Raw genomic sequence first — 19,346 nt, 5'->3', positions numbered from 1 at the left:
AAATAGCCGGTAAAACGTTCCGAGTGAAAACCGACAGAATCAGGCGATACATCAACATTGCCAAACTTTCAACAAAAAAAAGGAGCAATGATGGCAGAACTGTGGACCGTTTTGAAAATGATGGAGTATTTTACAGCACAGTTTGTTCTAGGATTTGTTGAGAAGCCTTTCCGTCTGTAAGAGTCTGGATCAAAATGGCGAGTTTAACGGAGTTTTGCGGAATTAACTGGACTCAATGTCATTTTATTCAGAATAATTTAATTATTCAAAAGATTCCATATTATCATTTTTCTCCGACACATTACAGTATTGTTTGTTCTCGCTGTGTTTTGGTGATCAGTTTTGTTTTACCATGTCTATTAGAATCTCAAATAAAACTGGTAAATATGAAGTGAGCGATTCCCATCAATTTAAAATATTGTTGATAGACAAGAAAAACTATTAAAACACTTATGAGCTATTTATATCAATTATGTATACATGTGTAACTATATATTTGTTTACCTCTATAACTATGTACGTTTATTTGTTTCCTCGACAGTTTATTATTCATTATGCACGTAGGCTTCTCTTATGCAATAAAACTCCCTTCTCACGAGCGAATGTGGTTGTTTAAAAAACGTTTAGATAAACATGGTTCATTTGCATAAATTCAACAGATTTCCTCATGCGCAGACTTTCTGGATTAACATTTGGACATCCCTATAGCTTCGTGTAATTATGGCATTATCTTGTGAAATTAATTTCAAACATTCAAAATGTTCCATTCTCGAGAACTTTTTGAAGAATTTAACCTTTTATAACGTTATTTATAAAAAAAAATGTCTATTAAAACTTTAAGATAGAGAAATAGACCCCGTTGATTGAATTTAATGAGAGTCGTATAAGAAACAAAGTAATTTTGTATCATAGACGGTTGATATTGATTGTTCGAGTCTAAAGTAAACCAGAATAAATGATTGTCTCTATTATCAGATTAACATGAAAGGCGGGCCGATATCACTTCATAATTATCAGTTTTCTTGTAGTAGCAGCCAATCAAATTACAGACACTTGCCTCCATGGGAATGTATTCCACGCCGTTGTTGTTGACAAGAAGTAAAGTGGTCCCATGTTGAACATGATGAGGGAATGAAATCGTCGTAATGAGAATGATCATTTCTTTATCGCTTTGAGGTTCGAGATGTTGAACTAACGTGTTATAAGATGCAACGTTTGAAGACTTCTTATTATTATTATTATTCATTTTACATTCAATTCTGATTTAGTTATAAGTGTTTACGGCTCGCATCTTGTCTCTATTGATCACTGCTATGGCTACGGACAGCAACGAAAACTCAAGAGATGTTACCGATACCGGAACAAAACAGGAGTTAAAATTCAGTATCAAAAATATATTAGGAAATCGTGAGGTTCACAATACTGGCAGCGACAAAGGGAAAGACAATAAGATAACGTATTCTAAAGAAGACATATCGATACATAGTGGTCGTGAAACACCACCTCGTGAGAAGCTTGTACCCTTTATTCCTCTAAACTATGTCCCGTTTCTCAATAGTTCTGAAAATTCCGGTATTATTCGTGTACCTACTCACAGACCACACCCAGTTTTGCCATTATGGGGAAATTATGCGGTACCGTGGCTCGATGTACGCCGAGATAGATTTGGAGGTTAGTACATTCAAATGTTATTATTTCATTTATCTATTTGTGGTAATTATTCTGATAAAATGTTTTAATCATCTTATTATTATGTTAAAATATTTTAATCATCTTAATGTCGTTAGTCATTTTGTTATTCCGATAAAATATTTTAATAATCATCTTATTATTTGGATATATTATTTATTCATCTAATTATTTTGATCAAATGTTTTTAGCATCTGATTATTTTGATCAAATGTTTTAAACATATTATTAGTCTGATCAAATGTTGTTTTCTTTTTAAAAAATCAACTTTTTATTTTCATCAAATTTCAAATAATCTTATTATTTTCATCAAATTTCAAATCATCTTATTATTTCCAATTCATGTTCAAGTTCTTTATTCCCTCGGGATAAAGACCCATGTATGTGATGGTAGAATAGGGACGAGTGTTGTGTACGTGATATCCTTACCTTTTGAAAAACTGATACAACGTCCTATTTTTCTATGAAGTCATATATCTAACAGTTTTTATTGTATTTTTCATTATCGTCATTCGCAGTTTGTGAACAATATCGCATTATTTACCGTATGATTCGAATTAAAAAGAATTCAAGATTGCTTATGTACTTGTACCAATTAATTAAAAAATCAAAATAGGTAGTTTCCCGGTTTAGATTCAGTTCGGATTAGAAAGAGGTCCATCAAAAGATTTCAGCGAAGTGTATAGGTGGCGCTGTGGTGTAATGGCCATATATCATATATATCGTCTGCAGTGGATGCACAATCTTATATTCATCAAATCTTTGTTATTAATGAACGCAATTAAACCATTTTGGACTGATATTCGTATGGAAGATTTAACTTTCACAATACTGACGTTTGGAATGTATTAAAAATCCCTTAAATGCCGGTCAGCTACTGACATACAATTCCACCTATTCAACAAACTAAATAATAGGTCTAAAACTACGATATCTTACACACGACTGGTACTGTCTATTGAAGATTGTATTATCACTTTGATATAGCTTAAATTTCTATGTCGAATTAATTGGGTTCATCTACAGTGTTCTTTCGGTGGGACAGACAATGTACGATTGAATTTATATTATCACAAAGTTTGTTTTCGATTCGCAAGTGTTGGGTGCCAAATCTGTGATTTCTTAGGTCTTCTTTTATCTGTACAATTTTAAATGTAGAAAGACGACACACAATATTAATCAACACATTAAATTTAATTAATTGAAATCTTTTCACCGGAATCAAGGGAATTTATCTAATCCATTTAATATCACGGCCGTCCGATTATCTAGAGAGCTGAATACGGGTTTGTCGTGTGCATAAATCTCTAAATAATAATTTATATATTTAAAGTTTGAAAAAAAAACCTGTAATTAGCATTAACATCTCTTTAATTAACTGTGATAACTATCACCTTGATTCTATATTTAGAATTGATAAGTTGATAATTGTAATATTTTTTACAAAATCAATCTAATCTTATTGGAAAACTTATAAAACATGATAATTAAATCTAAAGACAAACCGATAACGGCAATAAAGAAACCATTAGAAAAAAAAACCTGTAATAAACTTTTACATCTCTTTAATTAACTGTGATAACTATCACTCTGATTCTATATTTAGAATTGATAATTTGATAATTATAATATGTTTTACAAAATCCAGTTAATATTTTCGGAAAAACTTATAAAACATGATAATTAAATCTAAAGACAAACCGACAACAGCAATAAACAAATCATTTTCTAGCTGATGACCATATATTTTAATAGAATAAAAGAATCACATATTCCTTTGGCTATATTGTACGTGGCAACGAGTAGGGTCGCCTCCCACTGCTAAAGACCCCTACGCTCAAGCGAATTATGTAAATAAAATTAAAACCATATGTTAGTCCCGAAATGACCTAGTTTGTGTCGAGTGGACGTTAAATCCCATTTCTCTCTATCTCTCTCCCCTTTGGCTATAATTGAACAGAAATGAGGTTTAATGTAAAGATTTTCAACACAGACTGGACTGTTGAAGTATCGTGAAGTAAAAAGTTATATTCAATAATTTATCTTTTCGACACTTTACTTACTGACACAATATATTACTATGACTTGTAATTGTTCACATATTCTATTAAACATATATTTTGAATTCCTTATTAAGAACATTTTTCAATTATAGCTTACATAATTTACAATGATTTCTATTACATCAAATATCTATTGTGAATATATTATAATGAACATTTTTCAAATATATCATTAAATAATTACTAGATTTCAAATATATCAAACACGTACTGTGAATCAATTAATAGTAAATTATTTCAAATATATCTACAAATACACTAACAGTATTATGTACATAAAACCGATAATATAAAGCAAACTAAATGATTATGAATTATAAGGTTGGACGGGCGATACTACTCCATGCGACGTACAAGCGGGGGACAGAAACTACACCACTTCACCCAATGACAGAACATATTAGGCCAAGCGTTAGACCATTCTAGCGAGAGAGAGAGAGGGAAATTGGGTTTAACGTCCACTCGATACAAACTAGGTCATTTGGTGACTAACACATGGTTCAATTTTATTTCAATAATTCGCTTGCGCGTAGGGGTCTTTAGCAGTGGGAGGAAACCGAAGGACCTGGAGAAAACCCACGAGGCTGGTCAGGCAAATATTAGTTATCAAAACAACAGCTGATATTATAACTTGATTCTTTTCATTTTTTAAAAAAAACATTCAACAAATACATTTTAGTTGAATCAATGTCTTTAAAGATACCCTTATTAATTTTTCTTTCTCATACATAAAATCTAGTTTGTAATATCGTAATACTTTTATTTTTTGCACCAAAAAAGTGGATAAATCTATTTGAAATATAAAAACAATTTCACGGATTTCTTGAGTCAAATCGCGTGGTTTGGATTCTTAGCTTTAACTAAAATAGTAATTTTGTTCCATGTTATGTTTTTGAGTTTGTACTTGATCAGAAGTAGGATCGCCTATCAAAACTCGTTGACTTTCTCCTGGTCCCCAGCTTTTCTCCTCCCATTGCTAAAGACCTACAGACCCCTATGAGCCAGCGAATTATTGAAGTAACATTGAACCATACGTTAGTCTCGAAATGACGTAGTTTGTGTCGAGTTGACGCTAACTTCCATTTTCTCTCTTTGACTTTTCGCCTGTCCAACCTCGTGGGTTTTCTCCGGGTCCTCCGGGTCCTCCGGTTTCCTCCCACTGCTAAAGACCCCTACGCGCAAGAGAATTATTGAAATAAAATTAAACCATATGTTAGTCCCGAAATGACCTAGTTTGTGTCGAGTGGACGATAAACCCCATTTCTCTCTCTCTCTCTCTCTCTCTCCCTCTTTGACTTTTCATTACAGTCGCGTTACTGCAATTAATTTCAAGTATTTCTAAATCTTCGATATTAACATCGGGACAACGTTTCGCCCACTCCCATCGTACCATCAACACCAAAGGACGATTACATTTACAGAGAGAGAGAGAGAGAGGGGGTAACGTCCACTCGACACAAACTAGGTCATTTCAGGACTAACACATGGTTCAATTTTATTTCAGTAATTCGCTGAGTAAACCTGAGGACCCGGAGAAAAAATTACATTTACTGTTTCATAAGCATATAAATTAAAAATCAGTGCAATATTACGTGGAAATTAATTCCCCATTTTACGAAATCAATTTGAGTACAATTATTGTTTCAGTAGTAAGAAGGGTTGGTCACCCCTATCAAAACAGAACACCACCAAAGAGGAAAAAGCCGAGAACATCATTTTCACGTCTACAGATAATGGAATTGGAGAAAAGGTTTCACAGACAGAAATATTTAGCTTCAGCAGAAAGATCGAGTCTCGCCAAAACGCTAAAAATGACAGATGCTCAAGTCAAGACGTGGTTTCAGAATCGTCGTACAAAATGGAGGTAAACGATTAATAGATTGTCCTCTTTATTCAATGCTGAGCTGTCTTTGAGAGGAGAGCGTGTGTTTAGCGTCCAAATAAGTTGATAGATCGAGACTATTTTTTTTGTTTATTCATTAGTTTAACGTTCAAACTAGGTATTATTATCGGGACTATTTAGGTGTGTTTATTCATTAGTGATGGGTATTGCAAATAGTGACTTTCACGCCATTAGTGTCACCTTTTACAGTTAGGTAAACACCTAATTCGTATCACTTAAAAGTGGTATAACTCAATTGCATTATGCAAGATTTAGATAAAGAGCGGACCGTTCTTGCTATAATTGTTACAAAATAGATAATTCAGAATTAGTATACTGAAAATGTCTTTCAAATTACTTTATTCTGGGCCAAGTTTTTGACTAGATCTGGCAACTATTGTTTAAAACCACAATAATGGTACTTGTCAATCGAGACTCACAATTCTAATATATAAGATATTACCTGTTTTGTTTTTAATTTACAATTTTGTTATTTTTTTGTTTTAGGCGACAAACGGCAGAGGAAAGAGAGGCTGAACGGCAAGCTGCTAATCGTTTGATGATGAGTTTACAAGCAGAAGCCAGTAATACTCTGTATGATATGAGAGACCCTTTATGCATGAGTAACACCTCCCTCCATGCTCTACGCAACATCCAACCATGGGTTGAGGAATCCACAAGAAACTCAAGTTAAGCATCGTCACTGACGCACCCCCTTACGCTTAAACGAGCATGATTTATGAACATTCATCAATTGTTCCAAATGTATTGATTAACCACGAGTGTCATGTCTCTTCAGAGAACGGGTATTGGGGCCTCCCTATTCGTAAAATATGGTTAGACCCCAAAGGAGCTCGAAGATGTCCGGTCCTCTAAGGAACGTGTGTCATCTCTGGGTTATGGCTAATGCAAATGACTTTGAAAAATGTCGTCGCCATCCCAGGAACACCAAACAACAGGCAAGGACATCGAACATTCTAGTCGCATTTTACAAAATGAAACGATATCAGAAACTTCGTATGAACTCTGCAAAAATGGGTATAACTTTCCCTTTTGAAAATTGTTGAAATGTATAGCTGGGAGTTAACTTCCCAATTTGGGATTCTCAAACCCAATTCGTTCCAATGGACAAAAAAGCGATGACATTACTAATCTTTAAGATGTCTTACTTCCATTACAATACTATCCTGCTCATCAAAATCACTATGCACGCATGCGCAATCCCTTTATATTAGTATTTTTGCTCAATAATATAAACCTATGTTAAAACAAAATGGCTCTATACTCTTTAAAGGAGCAAAATATCTAACTCAATATTTTCCATAGTATTTTAAATTAAAAACATGAATTAGAATTCCATATTGGTCAATTTCAATCAAGATTGCTGTTGTTTTCTTGCCGCGAAAAATAAGATCCTAATATCCAATATTTAAGACACAATTAACATCTTATAATCGGTACACCGAGTCGTGTATTCAATGGTTTCTGGTGCCATTTTGTAATGAACAAATAAAAACATATCCTACAAGAAAATGTGGAAGTAATTAGTAAAAAAAATGATTAATGGACTAAGCGGGCGTAAACGACTGCCGTTCAATTTGAACTGTTCACGTATTCCGCCGAACATTCATATTGCACTAATAATGTGCTTTTAGAACCATTTTCATCTATTTTAAGGTTCCAAAAAATAGGGGGGGTTGGATGGCTGAATGGTTAGCGTGCGCGCGCTGTATCATAAAGTCTGTCATTGAGTCGACTGGCGTGGTTTCGAATCCCCGGTTGTACGTGGCAAGGAGTAGGGTCGCCTGTCCAACCTCGTGGGTTTTCTCCGGGTCCTCCGGTTTCCTCCCACTGCTAAAGACCCCTACGCGCAAGCGAATTATGTAAATAAAATTGAACCATAAGTTAGTCCCGAAATGACCTAGTTTGTGTCGAGTGGACGTTAAACCCCATTTCTCTCTCTCTCTCTCTCCAAAAAATAGAGTCATGCGCCCTTTAATGATGTTTCAATTGTCAAACAACATATTTGTAAGTAGAACATCAATGGTTTGGCATTTATTATTTTGACATTTCAGCGTGGTTTTCTCTTGTTTGTGGTGCAAGTGGGTGCGACGAAACCCCAGGGTTTTCTGTATACGTTAGAGTGCACGTAATCTTTTACAGTTGCAATTCGATAAAGTGTCTGCCCGTAGTCATTTTCCCGGTCGGCGCAGAACAATAGAACGTTCAACCCCCACCCCATTAACACGACACCTCGGCTTTTCTTGCCATACCCCCTACCTGCACCACTGACATTGTGAAACCATGCTGGACAGTTTCGGGGGACTTTGCCGGATAACAACCGGATCGAACTAAGTCTAGTTTCGTTTATAATTTATCATGTGTACTATGGAACACAAACACCGTCTTTATCTGCAGACATATAATTATATTCAGCAAAATTTGATTATTTTAATCTCATGAAATCGAAAATTTTATTTTTGAGCCAAATCCATGAGATGTTGTGATTTTATTTCGTTGATATTCTTGATATCCATGACAAACCCTTGATCTTAACATTTGAACATGGGAGATAACTCCTTTATTCTAAATATTTTAACAACCCTGTAATAAGAATACGACATTCTTCTAGGGTAATATTGCTGTAATTACTAATAATACCAACATATTGACAAACACAACCATACGAACAAAAAAAAAACAAACAAAAAAAGCGATACTTTATAATATGTATAGAAATTATCATTGTTTTGTGACGTCCTATTTGCTGCTACAACCAGGTTAATGAAGACGGGTATGGGCCATGTAATGTTCTATAAGGGAGATTTTGTCCCGAAAGCGGCGTGTCCGCCTACTCTTCGCCAAACTACAAACTTACGTGCTTTAAACTTGTACGCAGGCCCTCAGATTGACGATGTTAATGTAACTATGAACAAATCAGTATTGTAAAGTTTCTTAATTAATTCAAAGACTGTGTGACATTGAATTAAATATATTGTATATAAATAAAAACTATGTACATGTGATAAACCTCTTTGCTGTGTAATTACATTGCTAAAAAATAAATTATTATTGTTCACACTGTTTTTTTTTAATTATCTTCCTGGTAATTATAAAACAGAGGCCAACACACATAATCACACGTAAACAAAGGCAATCCAAAACCTTAATGGCCAAGACGTTGAACACGATATAAAAAAAGCACCATGTGCCAAAGTCAGTACGAAGGGCGGGCGCAAAAAGTCCACTCTTATACGTACTAAAAGAAGCAGTTGGGGGCGATGACGGGTAGGTGAAATTCATTCTACCCCCCCCCCCCCCCAGAAACCCCCATAGTTCACGACATAATAAAGCACGGTGTGCCAAAATTAATCCGAAGGACGGATGCTATTAGCCTGTACTATTATACGCATTGCACGTAAAAGAAGCAGTTGGAGTGGGAAGACCGATGGGTGAAATTTAAATGACTGATTTGGAGAATATCATGTCGTTGGATTTGGTTACCGAAATGTCTACGACAGATGGTTATATGTTTAAAATAAGTCATGTTTGTGTATCTCTCTGGTCAACTACATACAAACTTTGCAGCAAAGGCATTGTAAGTTCTTTCTCCGTCAAAAAATCTGATAAAAAGGTGGAGTCGGGCGAAGAAACCATAATTAACATTACAATAAACGGAGAAATAAATGGTGGTCTGCATCCGTTCCTTAATATACGATTACCTCCCCTCAGTTGGTTGGCCGACGAAGGTGTTTAGTAGGTTCATCGCACTTCTTTCGGTTCTTCACTTTTTCGCTCCTTATCATGGCTACTTGTAAAGGAAAGAAAACAGACCGGTTGTTAGCTACTGGAATATTCATGTTTATTAGTAGTAGGGATATCATAGTTTAGAGGTTGTCTGTGGAGGGTTGTAGGAAGAACAATTCCAGGCATACCTTTTAAGCAACTTCCATATCATACTGTGTCTGTAGTAGACAAAACACGAACTAATCACAATTCAAAATACTTAGAGAAAGAGAAATAAAATAAACCGGGAGTTAACGTCCTACTGTTCTGCTTTGACTACGGTTATGAACAGTGGCATACGCCATAAAGTGTGCTATAAGGGAACTTTTGCCAGGGCAGCGGCACTATGGCCTACTCTTATATTGAATTCCAACTGCCAAGAGGTCTTTAACCTACACGCCAATGTATACAAGTGACCGTGGTTTTTCGTCCCAACCCGACGGCTAGACAACTGTCCTTGTGAGGACCTCCGTCCTGCACTACTGACAAGGGGAATCTGCATCGGAAAAAGCCGATGAACTTTCTAGGCCAATGCAGGGATCGAACACGCGACCTCTGGGCTAATGAGCAAGCGTCTACCCACTTAGCCACATTGGCTCCAGAGAGAAAGCGAGAATAATAGGTCCTTTCGGGACTAACATATGGTTAAATTTTATTTCAATAATTTGCTTGCGCGTGGAGGTCTTTAGCAATGGGGCGGGGGAACCAAAGGACCTGGAGAAAACCCACGAGGTTGGACATATCTGAAATATTTTTTATTGGAACTCTATATTGGATTTTCAGAGTGTATTTCGTTGTTTTTAGCATTGTTGTTTCCATGCGATTTTCCACTTACTTTAATATTGATGCCTCCTCTTTGTTGGGTTTAAACAACGATTAACCCAATATTTCTAGCACTGGAAAGTAGGTGTCAAAAATACAAGTAGCTTATACTCTTTCTACTATTGGCCGTACATTTTACAATTCTATGGAATGTAATTACTGGGTGATGTTACGACTGTCATTATCATTTACTAGAGTACGACCGAAAATGTCCATAAACAAAATATCAGTTTATTTTATATTTCTTGGACTAAACATGGGTATGTCTCAAGATTAGTGAGAACATTCAAGGTATCGACTGTTAAAGATGCATTATGTAAGATTTAGATAAATAGCTGATAGTTCTCGCTATAGTAGTTTCAGAATAGAAAATCAACAAGAAATTGAAAATTTCAGTGAAATAACTGAGCGAAATTATTAGCGTTTAAAGTTTTTGGTACGAATAGCGTAGTCTCGATTTTCATTGTTAATATGGTTACCATAATAAACACAGTTTCGATTATCTATTTTTACATTAAATCATTAAAATTATTAACGACCGTGTTTCAATGGTCTAGAGGGTTTATTATGGACTTGTAAATAAATGTCTAATTAATATAACATTTGTGGCCAAACGAACGACTTTCAATAGGCAGATTTAGGTCTTAATGCATCTTTAATTAAATAAACACAGTACTACAACTATCAATAGTTCTTGAGATTTTATTCAGTGTGGGGCGCCCTAACATATGCCTACCAACAGCTTAGTCGTGTGGGTGCATACAAGTTGTTACATTTTGCGAGGATAGAGTAACTGTGCATGTGATCTTTCCACAAAGGAAACATTTAATACAAAGTTTGATAGGTTTAGCTTGTATTGCGCCCAACCGACATATATTTTAAAAAGCAGAAACAAGGCTGTGGAAATATGTAGGGATTCCTTTCAAAAACAACACATCGCAACTGAAAATAATAGTGCTTAAACTGAATCACTACTGAAAGTGATCATCAGCATGCTTTAAAGATTAAAGGAGTCAATCGTTTAACTCAGTATTGTCCACAATCTTCGACATGAAAATCACGAATTTGACCCATTTAAATAAATGTGGTTATCTTACCGTAGGATATAATGAACATTTAAAAAAATCCCTGGGGTTCGGTGCTATTTGGCTCCGAACGCCATTTGTAATGAGAATATCTTTGCTGAATAAATTGCAAAGCAAATATAATTAATTAAAAATGGCAGATCCGGCCACAAATGATGTGTAGAAAGTACCAACCAGCACAAACGACTGCCATTAACGCTGTACCGCTCACCTATATCACTGAACATAACATATTATAATTACAAATTGAATGTTAATCGGTTTAGATACATTCATATTACAGTAATGTGTGCTTTTCGACCCATTTTCGTTCAACTGTCCACATTAATACCTTAATGTCCAATACCACAGCTATTTTATCCAGCTCGATTGTGTCCTTTATTGCTCTGGCAAATTTCCGTAATAAAGAGACGGTCTAATTAAAATTATACCAACATTCAGCCCGTAACTAGCCAAAAAATATTGGGGCGCCGATGTGCCTACACGTGACGTTCAACGGCGAACGACACCGTGGACGCGCCTCCCTTAGGAAAAGGGTTTAGGGTGCTATGCCCACAGAAAATTTTGGAAAATATTTGGTTTGCGATCTATGAAAATGACGGGAAAGTTCAATATTGAGGCCGAATTTGCATATTATATTATGAGTGCCCATGAGGCACCCCATCAATCATGCCGTTTTGACGCCCAACCAATCTCACCCGGCATTTTGCATTATGTGTGGACCGACAATCATATATTGTCATTATAAAGCGCCCCACCAATGTCATTATGGGCGCCCCTCCGGGATTTAGACACCACACAGATCACGCCATTATGGGCGCCCCGTCAATTAAGTTGTGGTGTTAATCGAGTGATTATTCATCAGGCGCCTCTGTATTTGGGGGAAGTGGGACGCCTTATATACAACGACATGATTGGGGAGGTGCCCATGAAACCATGTGGCATTGGTCGGGCGCCCCGCAAATCTCGTTGTGGGTGCCTAACCAATGAAACTCGGCTTTATGGGGCGACCATACTGATATCTGCACTTTCGGCTAGCTACGGATCTAGCTATGCCATTTCGTTACGTTATATTTACGGTTGCTTTCATTACATTTCTTTTATACGTTATGTTCAGGTGATTCACAGATTGTGATTACTGGACGTCATGCCAATTAGATATAGATCAAAGCCCGCGATACTGATTTTTCTGCGAAATGATTTGAATGGCTTTAGTAATCGAGTCAACTGACTGGCTGAATTATATATATTTATTTTACTGTCGTCACGGGCCAAAACATGGAAATGGCTGTATTAAATTTATCTTTGGATCTCAATAGACAGACCAATCAGGTACATGATGGTTGAAGGCAGTGTATGTTATTAAAATATGAACGGTTTCTCCGACCGTTCAACACGACCGTTCAACAACTGTTGAACGGTCTGGAAACTTCTATCCGGACCCCTGTGGCCCGGATAGATCCATACAATAAAACATTTCCATTAGAGACAGAGGAGTTAATTAATGCAACTGACTTATCAATTTATTGGATATTTGGGTAGCAGATGGACACATGAGCGCCATGTCAAACCAGAATGGTTGACGGCAGTGCCTATTTGTGTGTCGAACAATCGAAATACATGTAAATAGTTATTAGCTCATTTGTGTGTGTGAACACGTGGATGAGTCCATATATAAGATAACGTTAGAGATCCACACCACCCACACAGATTTGCTGATTATGAAATTGACCCATTAATGATGTATACCTAGCTTATATATCTAACAAGATCTATTTCTATTGGGTTAATTACAAAGATGATCTTTAATTACTTCCGCAGCTAACAACCAATAATTTCATCACATGAAAGAATAGTAAAGATAACGATCCATTATATCAGTTGATTTTGTAATGAATGAGAAGTGATGAAATTAATACAATAAAGGCATTATTCTCTGATTTGTGTAGGCGATTTTCATTGATCAAACGCAATCCACGTGTAATTATAGTCACCCTAAAAGGAATAGTTGGATTCCATATTTGGTTTTTCAAGTACGTCGATCATAATTGATTGGCAATCAACTGTAGTGTTACAATGCGTGAATATAGAATGTCATCATGCTAGGTCAAATATGTCAGCTAAATAAAGAAACTACATGGACATGGCGGCATTTAGTTTAACTTATTTTTAAAGGATTTTCTTTGTTGTACATATCAATTTCTGTCTCGAAATAACCAAAATCTATAACGACGCAGCCGTGCAGAAACCACAAGTATTGTGTTGATGTGCAGTCATTGACCATTTCTAAATACGGAATAAAAACACGTACCCGATCATAAACGTAATCGATCACTTGTTTTATATGGCACTGTTATTGTACCTGCAAGATCGAAGACGTCATAAGATTAATTGCTAAATACGAAAATTACTCTACGAAAATAAGTTTTAGTTTAATACCGCTATATAGAATTTCCATAGATGTGGCCCTGTGAGTAAGGCGCTGGGCCAATAACCAAGAGGTCTGGAGTTGTGTTGGACAAGAAATTACTTCGAGGTTAAAATATCTTGTCCGTTAGTCTAGGCAAAGCAGGTGTTTAATACAAGCACTAATATAGTCTGGTCAAAGTAAGAGTTGACCTAGAACAAATTGCTACATAATGTTTCTCGGTACCGTTGTAGTCGTGGGGTCATTCTCTACAGCATATCCAAAGTTCTCTGATTTTCGGGGCGAGGGAAGGGCCTAATTTACATAAATTCAAAAAGGCCGCCAAATGTACCCTTGGAGTCTCATTACTCCTTTAATATTGAGTTTTAACCTTATAAAATTATTATTGAAACATGACCTCAGTGAGTCAGAATATCTAGTCAGAAATCATCACAAATCAACCCAATGAAGTCATGACGTCTTATTTTTTATGTTGAATGATGTTAGCGTAGCAGTAAAAAATAATGACTGAGCTACTTGGAAGACGTTAACCGAGAGAAACTTAAATGTAAATTATCACATACGCATTAAATTAGAGCGCAGTCCTGAATAGTCTTGGTAGTCTATCACATGTCCCAAATAAAATTTATCTGTTTATCTTTTTAAAAAAATATTCTGGGCTTAATTCACGGCGTCCTCCAAATCCAGAACTACACCCGAGTACACACGGAAAACATGATACTTTGAAACATCTGGATTTGGACACCGGGCAAGCTTTTCACTTCCCTTTTCCTACACTTTCTTGTGCGCAAGCGTTCTGTGTTTAATTTGTTCGCCCACAATACAAACACAGTTCGAAGTTCGAATGCTCTTGATTCGTTTTGAAAGGGACACTTTTTCCGATTCTAAACAATATGGATGTTTTATCACACCCACCGATAGCATGCACAAACGGAAGGTATCAGACTCTGTCAATAAGCAGAACTTCATAGATGTTTTGTGTGAACAACTTAAAGACGATAAGGCGAGTGTCGATGCCGATATGCTGACTGGACTGGAACGCATTCTGTCAGGTCGTACCCATGTGATTGGGAAGGACACTAACCGCTACTGATGCAAAGCCAAAGATTCTCAACCTGGTTTTTATGCCTGACAAGAATACACAACTTGATAATAATCTCAGAGTTGGGTGTTTGAATATAAACTTGAGATCGAGAAACTATGGTAAGAACGTCATACATGGTACCATCCGAATGGTGATACCCCATTGCATGCCATAGCGGGGTGAGACATAACAACGATTTTGTTTGGAATTGGCAAAGGTATCGCTCTCAAAAAGATTTAAGGGGAATGGTCCTTACCGCAAACACGCCAATATCTTTGTCCGCAAACAATCCACAAATGATTAAATTCAAGCTGCGACAGAAGATGGCCTCTTGCGTTTGTATGGTGGACAAACAATTGAAACACTAGAGCCCAAAACAATTGACTCCGTACCACCTCCAGAGACAATCATCAAAAGCATAAATAATTGTGGCTGTAAAGTAGAATGTGATACAGCAAAAGCGCATCAGTGAGCGACACAGTTTAGAGTGTACTGACTTAAATATTGAATGTAAAGGTTTTATGTGTCGTGCAGGAGCATGAAGAGTTTGGATTTGAATAAGATAAACCCTAGACTGCTAAGATTTTTCAAGAAATGGAACAATTCACGACTGCACGTTATGTAATGCTCATGTGATTATTTACATTTCAATTTCTTTCAGTTAACTTCTTCCAAGGAGCTCATTCATTTCTTTGAAAAGTTATCCTGGCATCATCATATAACGTTATAATAAGAGGTGATGACTTCATGGGGTTGATTTATGATAATTTCTGTCTAGATATTCTGACTCACAGAGGTCATGCTTCTATCTGTAATAAGGTGAAAACTCAATATTAAAGGAGTTATAGGTCTCCAAAGGTACATTTGGTGGCCATTTGAATGTATGTAATTCGCCCCGAAAATCAGAGACATTTGCATATGTTGTAGAGAGTCATTCCATGAACACTACATTGCCAAGAAACCTTCTGCTGCAATTTGTTTTAGGTTGCCCGAAATTTAACGTAGATTGACTAAACTATTAGCCCATTTACTGTCACTGATTAGTGCAGCTGAAAATCACAGTTTTTCTGGTCGTACGGAAGAGACAAACAACATTAGTGTGCACAGTGGTGTCACTGAAAAGATTCCGTTATCCCATTTCACTTCGCCAACATATCTTAAGAAATAAAAGATATTATATTTTAATATCAAAATGAATGATTGACGCATTTCTTTGACGATATATTAATCCCATTCCATTTTGCTCCAACAACATTGCTCGTAGATTGTGGTGATGCTGGAACCAACTCCTTCATTGTAATCGCCAGATATTTTGAATATGTGAAGGAATACCCTTAGAATATGTAGGGCAGCTTTTGAAACAAAATTAACAGCGATAATTTCAAATTTTAATTTCACCTCTGAAATGGATTCCTAGGCCGCTACGCCCTCATTCCCCTCTCTGCAGGCCACTGATAACCATAACAATTATTATTCACATAAGTATGATGTATTTAAATTACTTACAAAAGAATATTATGTTTCAATTATTGAAATACAATTTATGATTATTTGTATTTAATATATGCTAGGATAGATGGTGTTCAACAGTATATTGCTAAACAATAATGAATCTCTTGAAGAAAACCACTTTTACTGTGAGTGAAAAGGGTTGTATTGTGAGCTTATTAAGAGAATCATTTACACTTAAAAGTAATTGTAATTCACAACTTCCAGCTAATGAACACTTGAGATGAAAAGGTGTCTCAAAGCATGTAAATACGTCACATATCGTATTGCAATGTTATTATGACCCTGGGGGTCTATACTATGTCAAGATTATAATGGTATTTATCTACAAATAAGGAAATATGTAATTGTTGCCCCTCTTAAGTCATCATCATTAAAAATAAATGCGTGGGTGGGATTTTTTTCTGAAACTGGAATACCGAGCTGTGCTGGCTGTGTTCGATTCATTCATTAATAAAAGGGAAATGCAACTCGGAAGTCCTACTTAGGAAGTCTTGCTTTAATTGCTCTTGTGCCGTGTCCACCATTTTTATCGCGCACGTTATGTACCGCAGTAAATCTCTTGTGGCAGGAAGTAATAATATTTCTTTTGTCAACATTATACTTAGACATTTATATATTTCCTTGACGGATAGACCAAGAGCGAAACTAATATACTTGATATCCATTAACTGTTACTAATATAGGAGAAATGGTGTCGCTGCGGCTATTTTCATCTGTGATTTATTAATTTTAGCACCTTATCTGAAATTATTATCAAATATTCTCTTAAATCGGAGAAGCTGAAGCAAACACGACGACAAACATATAAATATAGCTCTGAAGAATGTCCTTAACATTGACTGACTTCCATAGCTTTGATCATAAATAAATGCAGTCAGAATAGATATGCGAAATTATGTTACATGCTAAGTAACAGTTAGCAAAAGATCTATGAATCCATGCAAATAAAAAAGAAATGCGTATACTGAGGATCTTGCGAAAATCATTGGAAATTGGAAATGCATGCTTGAATTTGATTTATGTGCGTGACATAGTACATATATATGGCGACTGTTCCTCAGTTTTATTAGTGGTTATAGTGTGTTTTATTATATGGTGTATAGTGTGTTTTATTATATGGTTTATAGTGGATTACATTTTGTGTTTTATAAGTTGATATGTAGAGGGGGTTTTGCCAAGTGGTTTTTAGTGCCGGGTTTTATCATGTGGTTTTACAGTGATTTGGTTTTATCAGGTAGCTTAGTTGTTTTAGCTGGTAGTTTATATTAACGTTGGTATACAATTTGATTGTCTTTTTGTTATGTGTTTATAGTAGTTTGCTTTTGTCTGCTTTTTATAGTGTGCCTGTGGGGGGGGGGGGTCAGGTTGTTAATATATCAGTTGGTATTTAGTCTTTTTTGTTCAGGTAGCGAAGTTTGGTTAGACGGGCAGGTTTAATTTTTGATCGGGTGGATTATAGTGGAGGTTTAGCTATGCTTGTTAGGGTGGTTTATCGTTTGACAAGGGTGTAGATAACTCAGGTGGAATATACTGAAGGTTTACTATTTGATCGGGTGGTTTATAGTAGAGGAGAGAGAGTTTAACATCCACTCAACACAAACTAACATAAACTAGGTCATTTCGGGACTAACACATGGTTTAATTTCATTTCAATAATCGGGAGAAAAACCACGAGGTTTGACATGCGACCATACTCCTTGTCACGTACAACCGGGAAATCGAAACCACACCAGTTGACTGAATGACAGACCTTATGATACAGTTGATTAGAAATATGATTTTAACAATATTTGTATAATATATTATTTAGGATCTGTTTTAAGACGTTTTAATGAAATTCGTCCAGTTCTAGAAGATTTTTAAAACAAATTTAATTGATCTAAGTATTGTGCTTACTAAGAATTATGTCCCAGTTCGGTGTATAAATGTATTCTGCACGGAATCGCAGAATATAACGCAATTCATATTCGCCCACGCGTCTGGAACTAATGCAGTCTTGGAATTTTAAACATATTTGACAAAAATGCGTATCGACAAGGGAAATTAATTAAAGGAAATAAAGTGTCTGTTGTATTGTCTAATTGACATATTTCATTGTGGGTGGTTGTTTAATACAGCATAGAGCATTGATTTTATTGCTATTTGTGATTGACGAACTGTCAGACATGGCGGCATTATACATCCACGGAAATGTTTAATTATAACCAAGGGCGTTGTTAAAATAAAACATTATACTCGATTTCAAATATTTAAAATACTAAAATACAATCTATTCTGGTATGTCTGAGTGAGCGCTTCCTTTCATTGCCATACCATGAACGTCGTCAGTATTTCAACTAGGTGGAACGGCTATATGAAAAGCGATACTTTTAAGACCACACTGGAGAAGTAATGTCTTTTTCAATCTGGAACCATGGCTGCATCCGAATTAATGACCGAATCAGAAATAGAAAAGTGATTGTATTGTGATTTTTTCTATCTAGAATAATCATTAAAATGGACAAAATACCTCTCTACAGGACGTTAAGAGGGTCCAAGTGATTTCATCGGAGCAATGCTATAATGCCAGTGAGTCGTATGAAGTGCAGCAAGAATGCCTTGCATAATGCGATCATGAATCTTAGATTGTATTCAGATACGAACCTTTGTGGACGTCCAGGAATGAGACGAATATATGAGTTCGGCCCCAATGATTAAGACAGGAAAAACGCATTATTTTACATGGTGGTGCTTTTGTCCATAATTTTAATGTATCCAAATGACCTAGCCCACATTCTCTTTCCAGACAACCCTATGTAATATCTCGTATATTTAAGAGGTAGACATATTGAACTTTTGTAAGAACTAGTTTCCTTTGCTGGTGTCGCGGTTACCATATACGTCAGTACTATCGCCAAATAAAGCTGAACTTCAGCAATGCTTCGGGGTTTTTACTTTTTAGCTCTTTAACATTTAATCATTGGCCCACTGATTTTTATTTGTATGATTGAAAACC

General features: G+C 35.9%; 1 protein-coding gene across 1 annotated transcript; it reads left to right on the top strand.

Moving 5' to 3' along the window:
- The first annotated feature begins 386 nt into the window (after positions 1-386).
- On the top strand, positions 387-6,328 carry LOC126815124 (T-cell leukemia homeobox protein 3-like). The gene is made up of 4 exons (XM_050540665.1): positions 387-391; positions 1,559-1,671; positions 5,400-5,616; positions 6,142-6,328. Exons 1-4 carry the CDS (start codon positions 387-389, stop codon positions 6,326-6,328), a joined length of 522 nt encoding a protein of 173 aa, XP_050396622.1.
- Positions 6,329-19,346: the final 13,018 nt, after the last annotated feature.

The sequence above is a fragment of the Patella vulgata genome, chromosome 3 (genome assembly GCF_932274485.2).
Source record: "Patella vulgata chromosome 3, xgPatVulg1.2, whole genome shotgun sequence".
Taxonomy (NCBI): domain Eukaryota; kingdom Metazoa; phylum Mollusca; class Gastropoda; family Patellidae; genus Patella; species Patella vulgata.
This window is presented reverse-complemented; position numbering and strand designations above follow the sequence as displayed.

What these genes read in the sequence shown, in the direction of transcription:
- LOC126815124 (XM_050540665.1), top strand. An exon ending in ACGCCGAGATAGATTTGGAG is followed by an intron (nt 1,672 to 5,399) that starts GTTAGTACATTC and finishes TTATTGTTTCAG; the next exon opens with TAGTAAGAAGGGTTGGTCAC. An exon ending in AATCGTCGTACAAAATGGAG is followed by an intron (nt 5,617 to 6,141) that starts GTAAACGATTAA and finishes TTTTTGTTTTAG; the next exon opens with GCGACAAACGGCAGAGGAAA.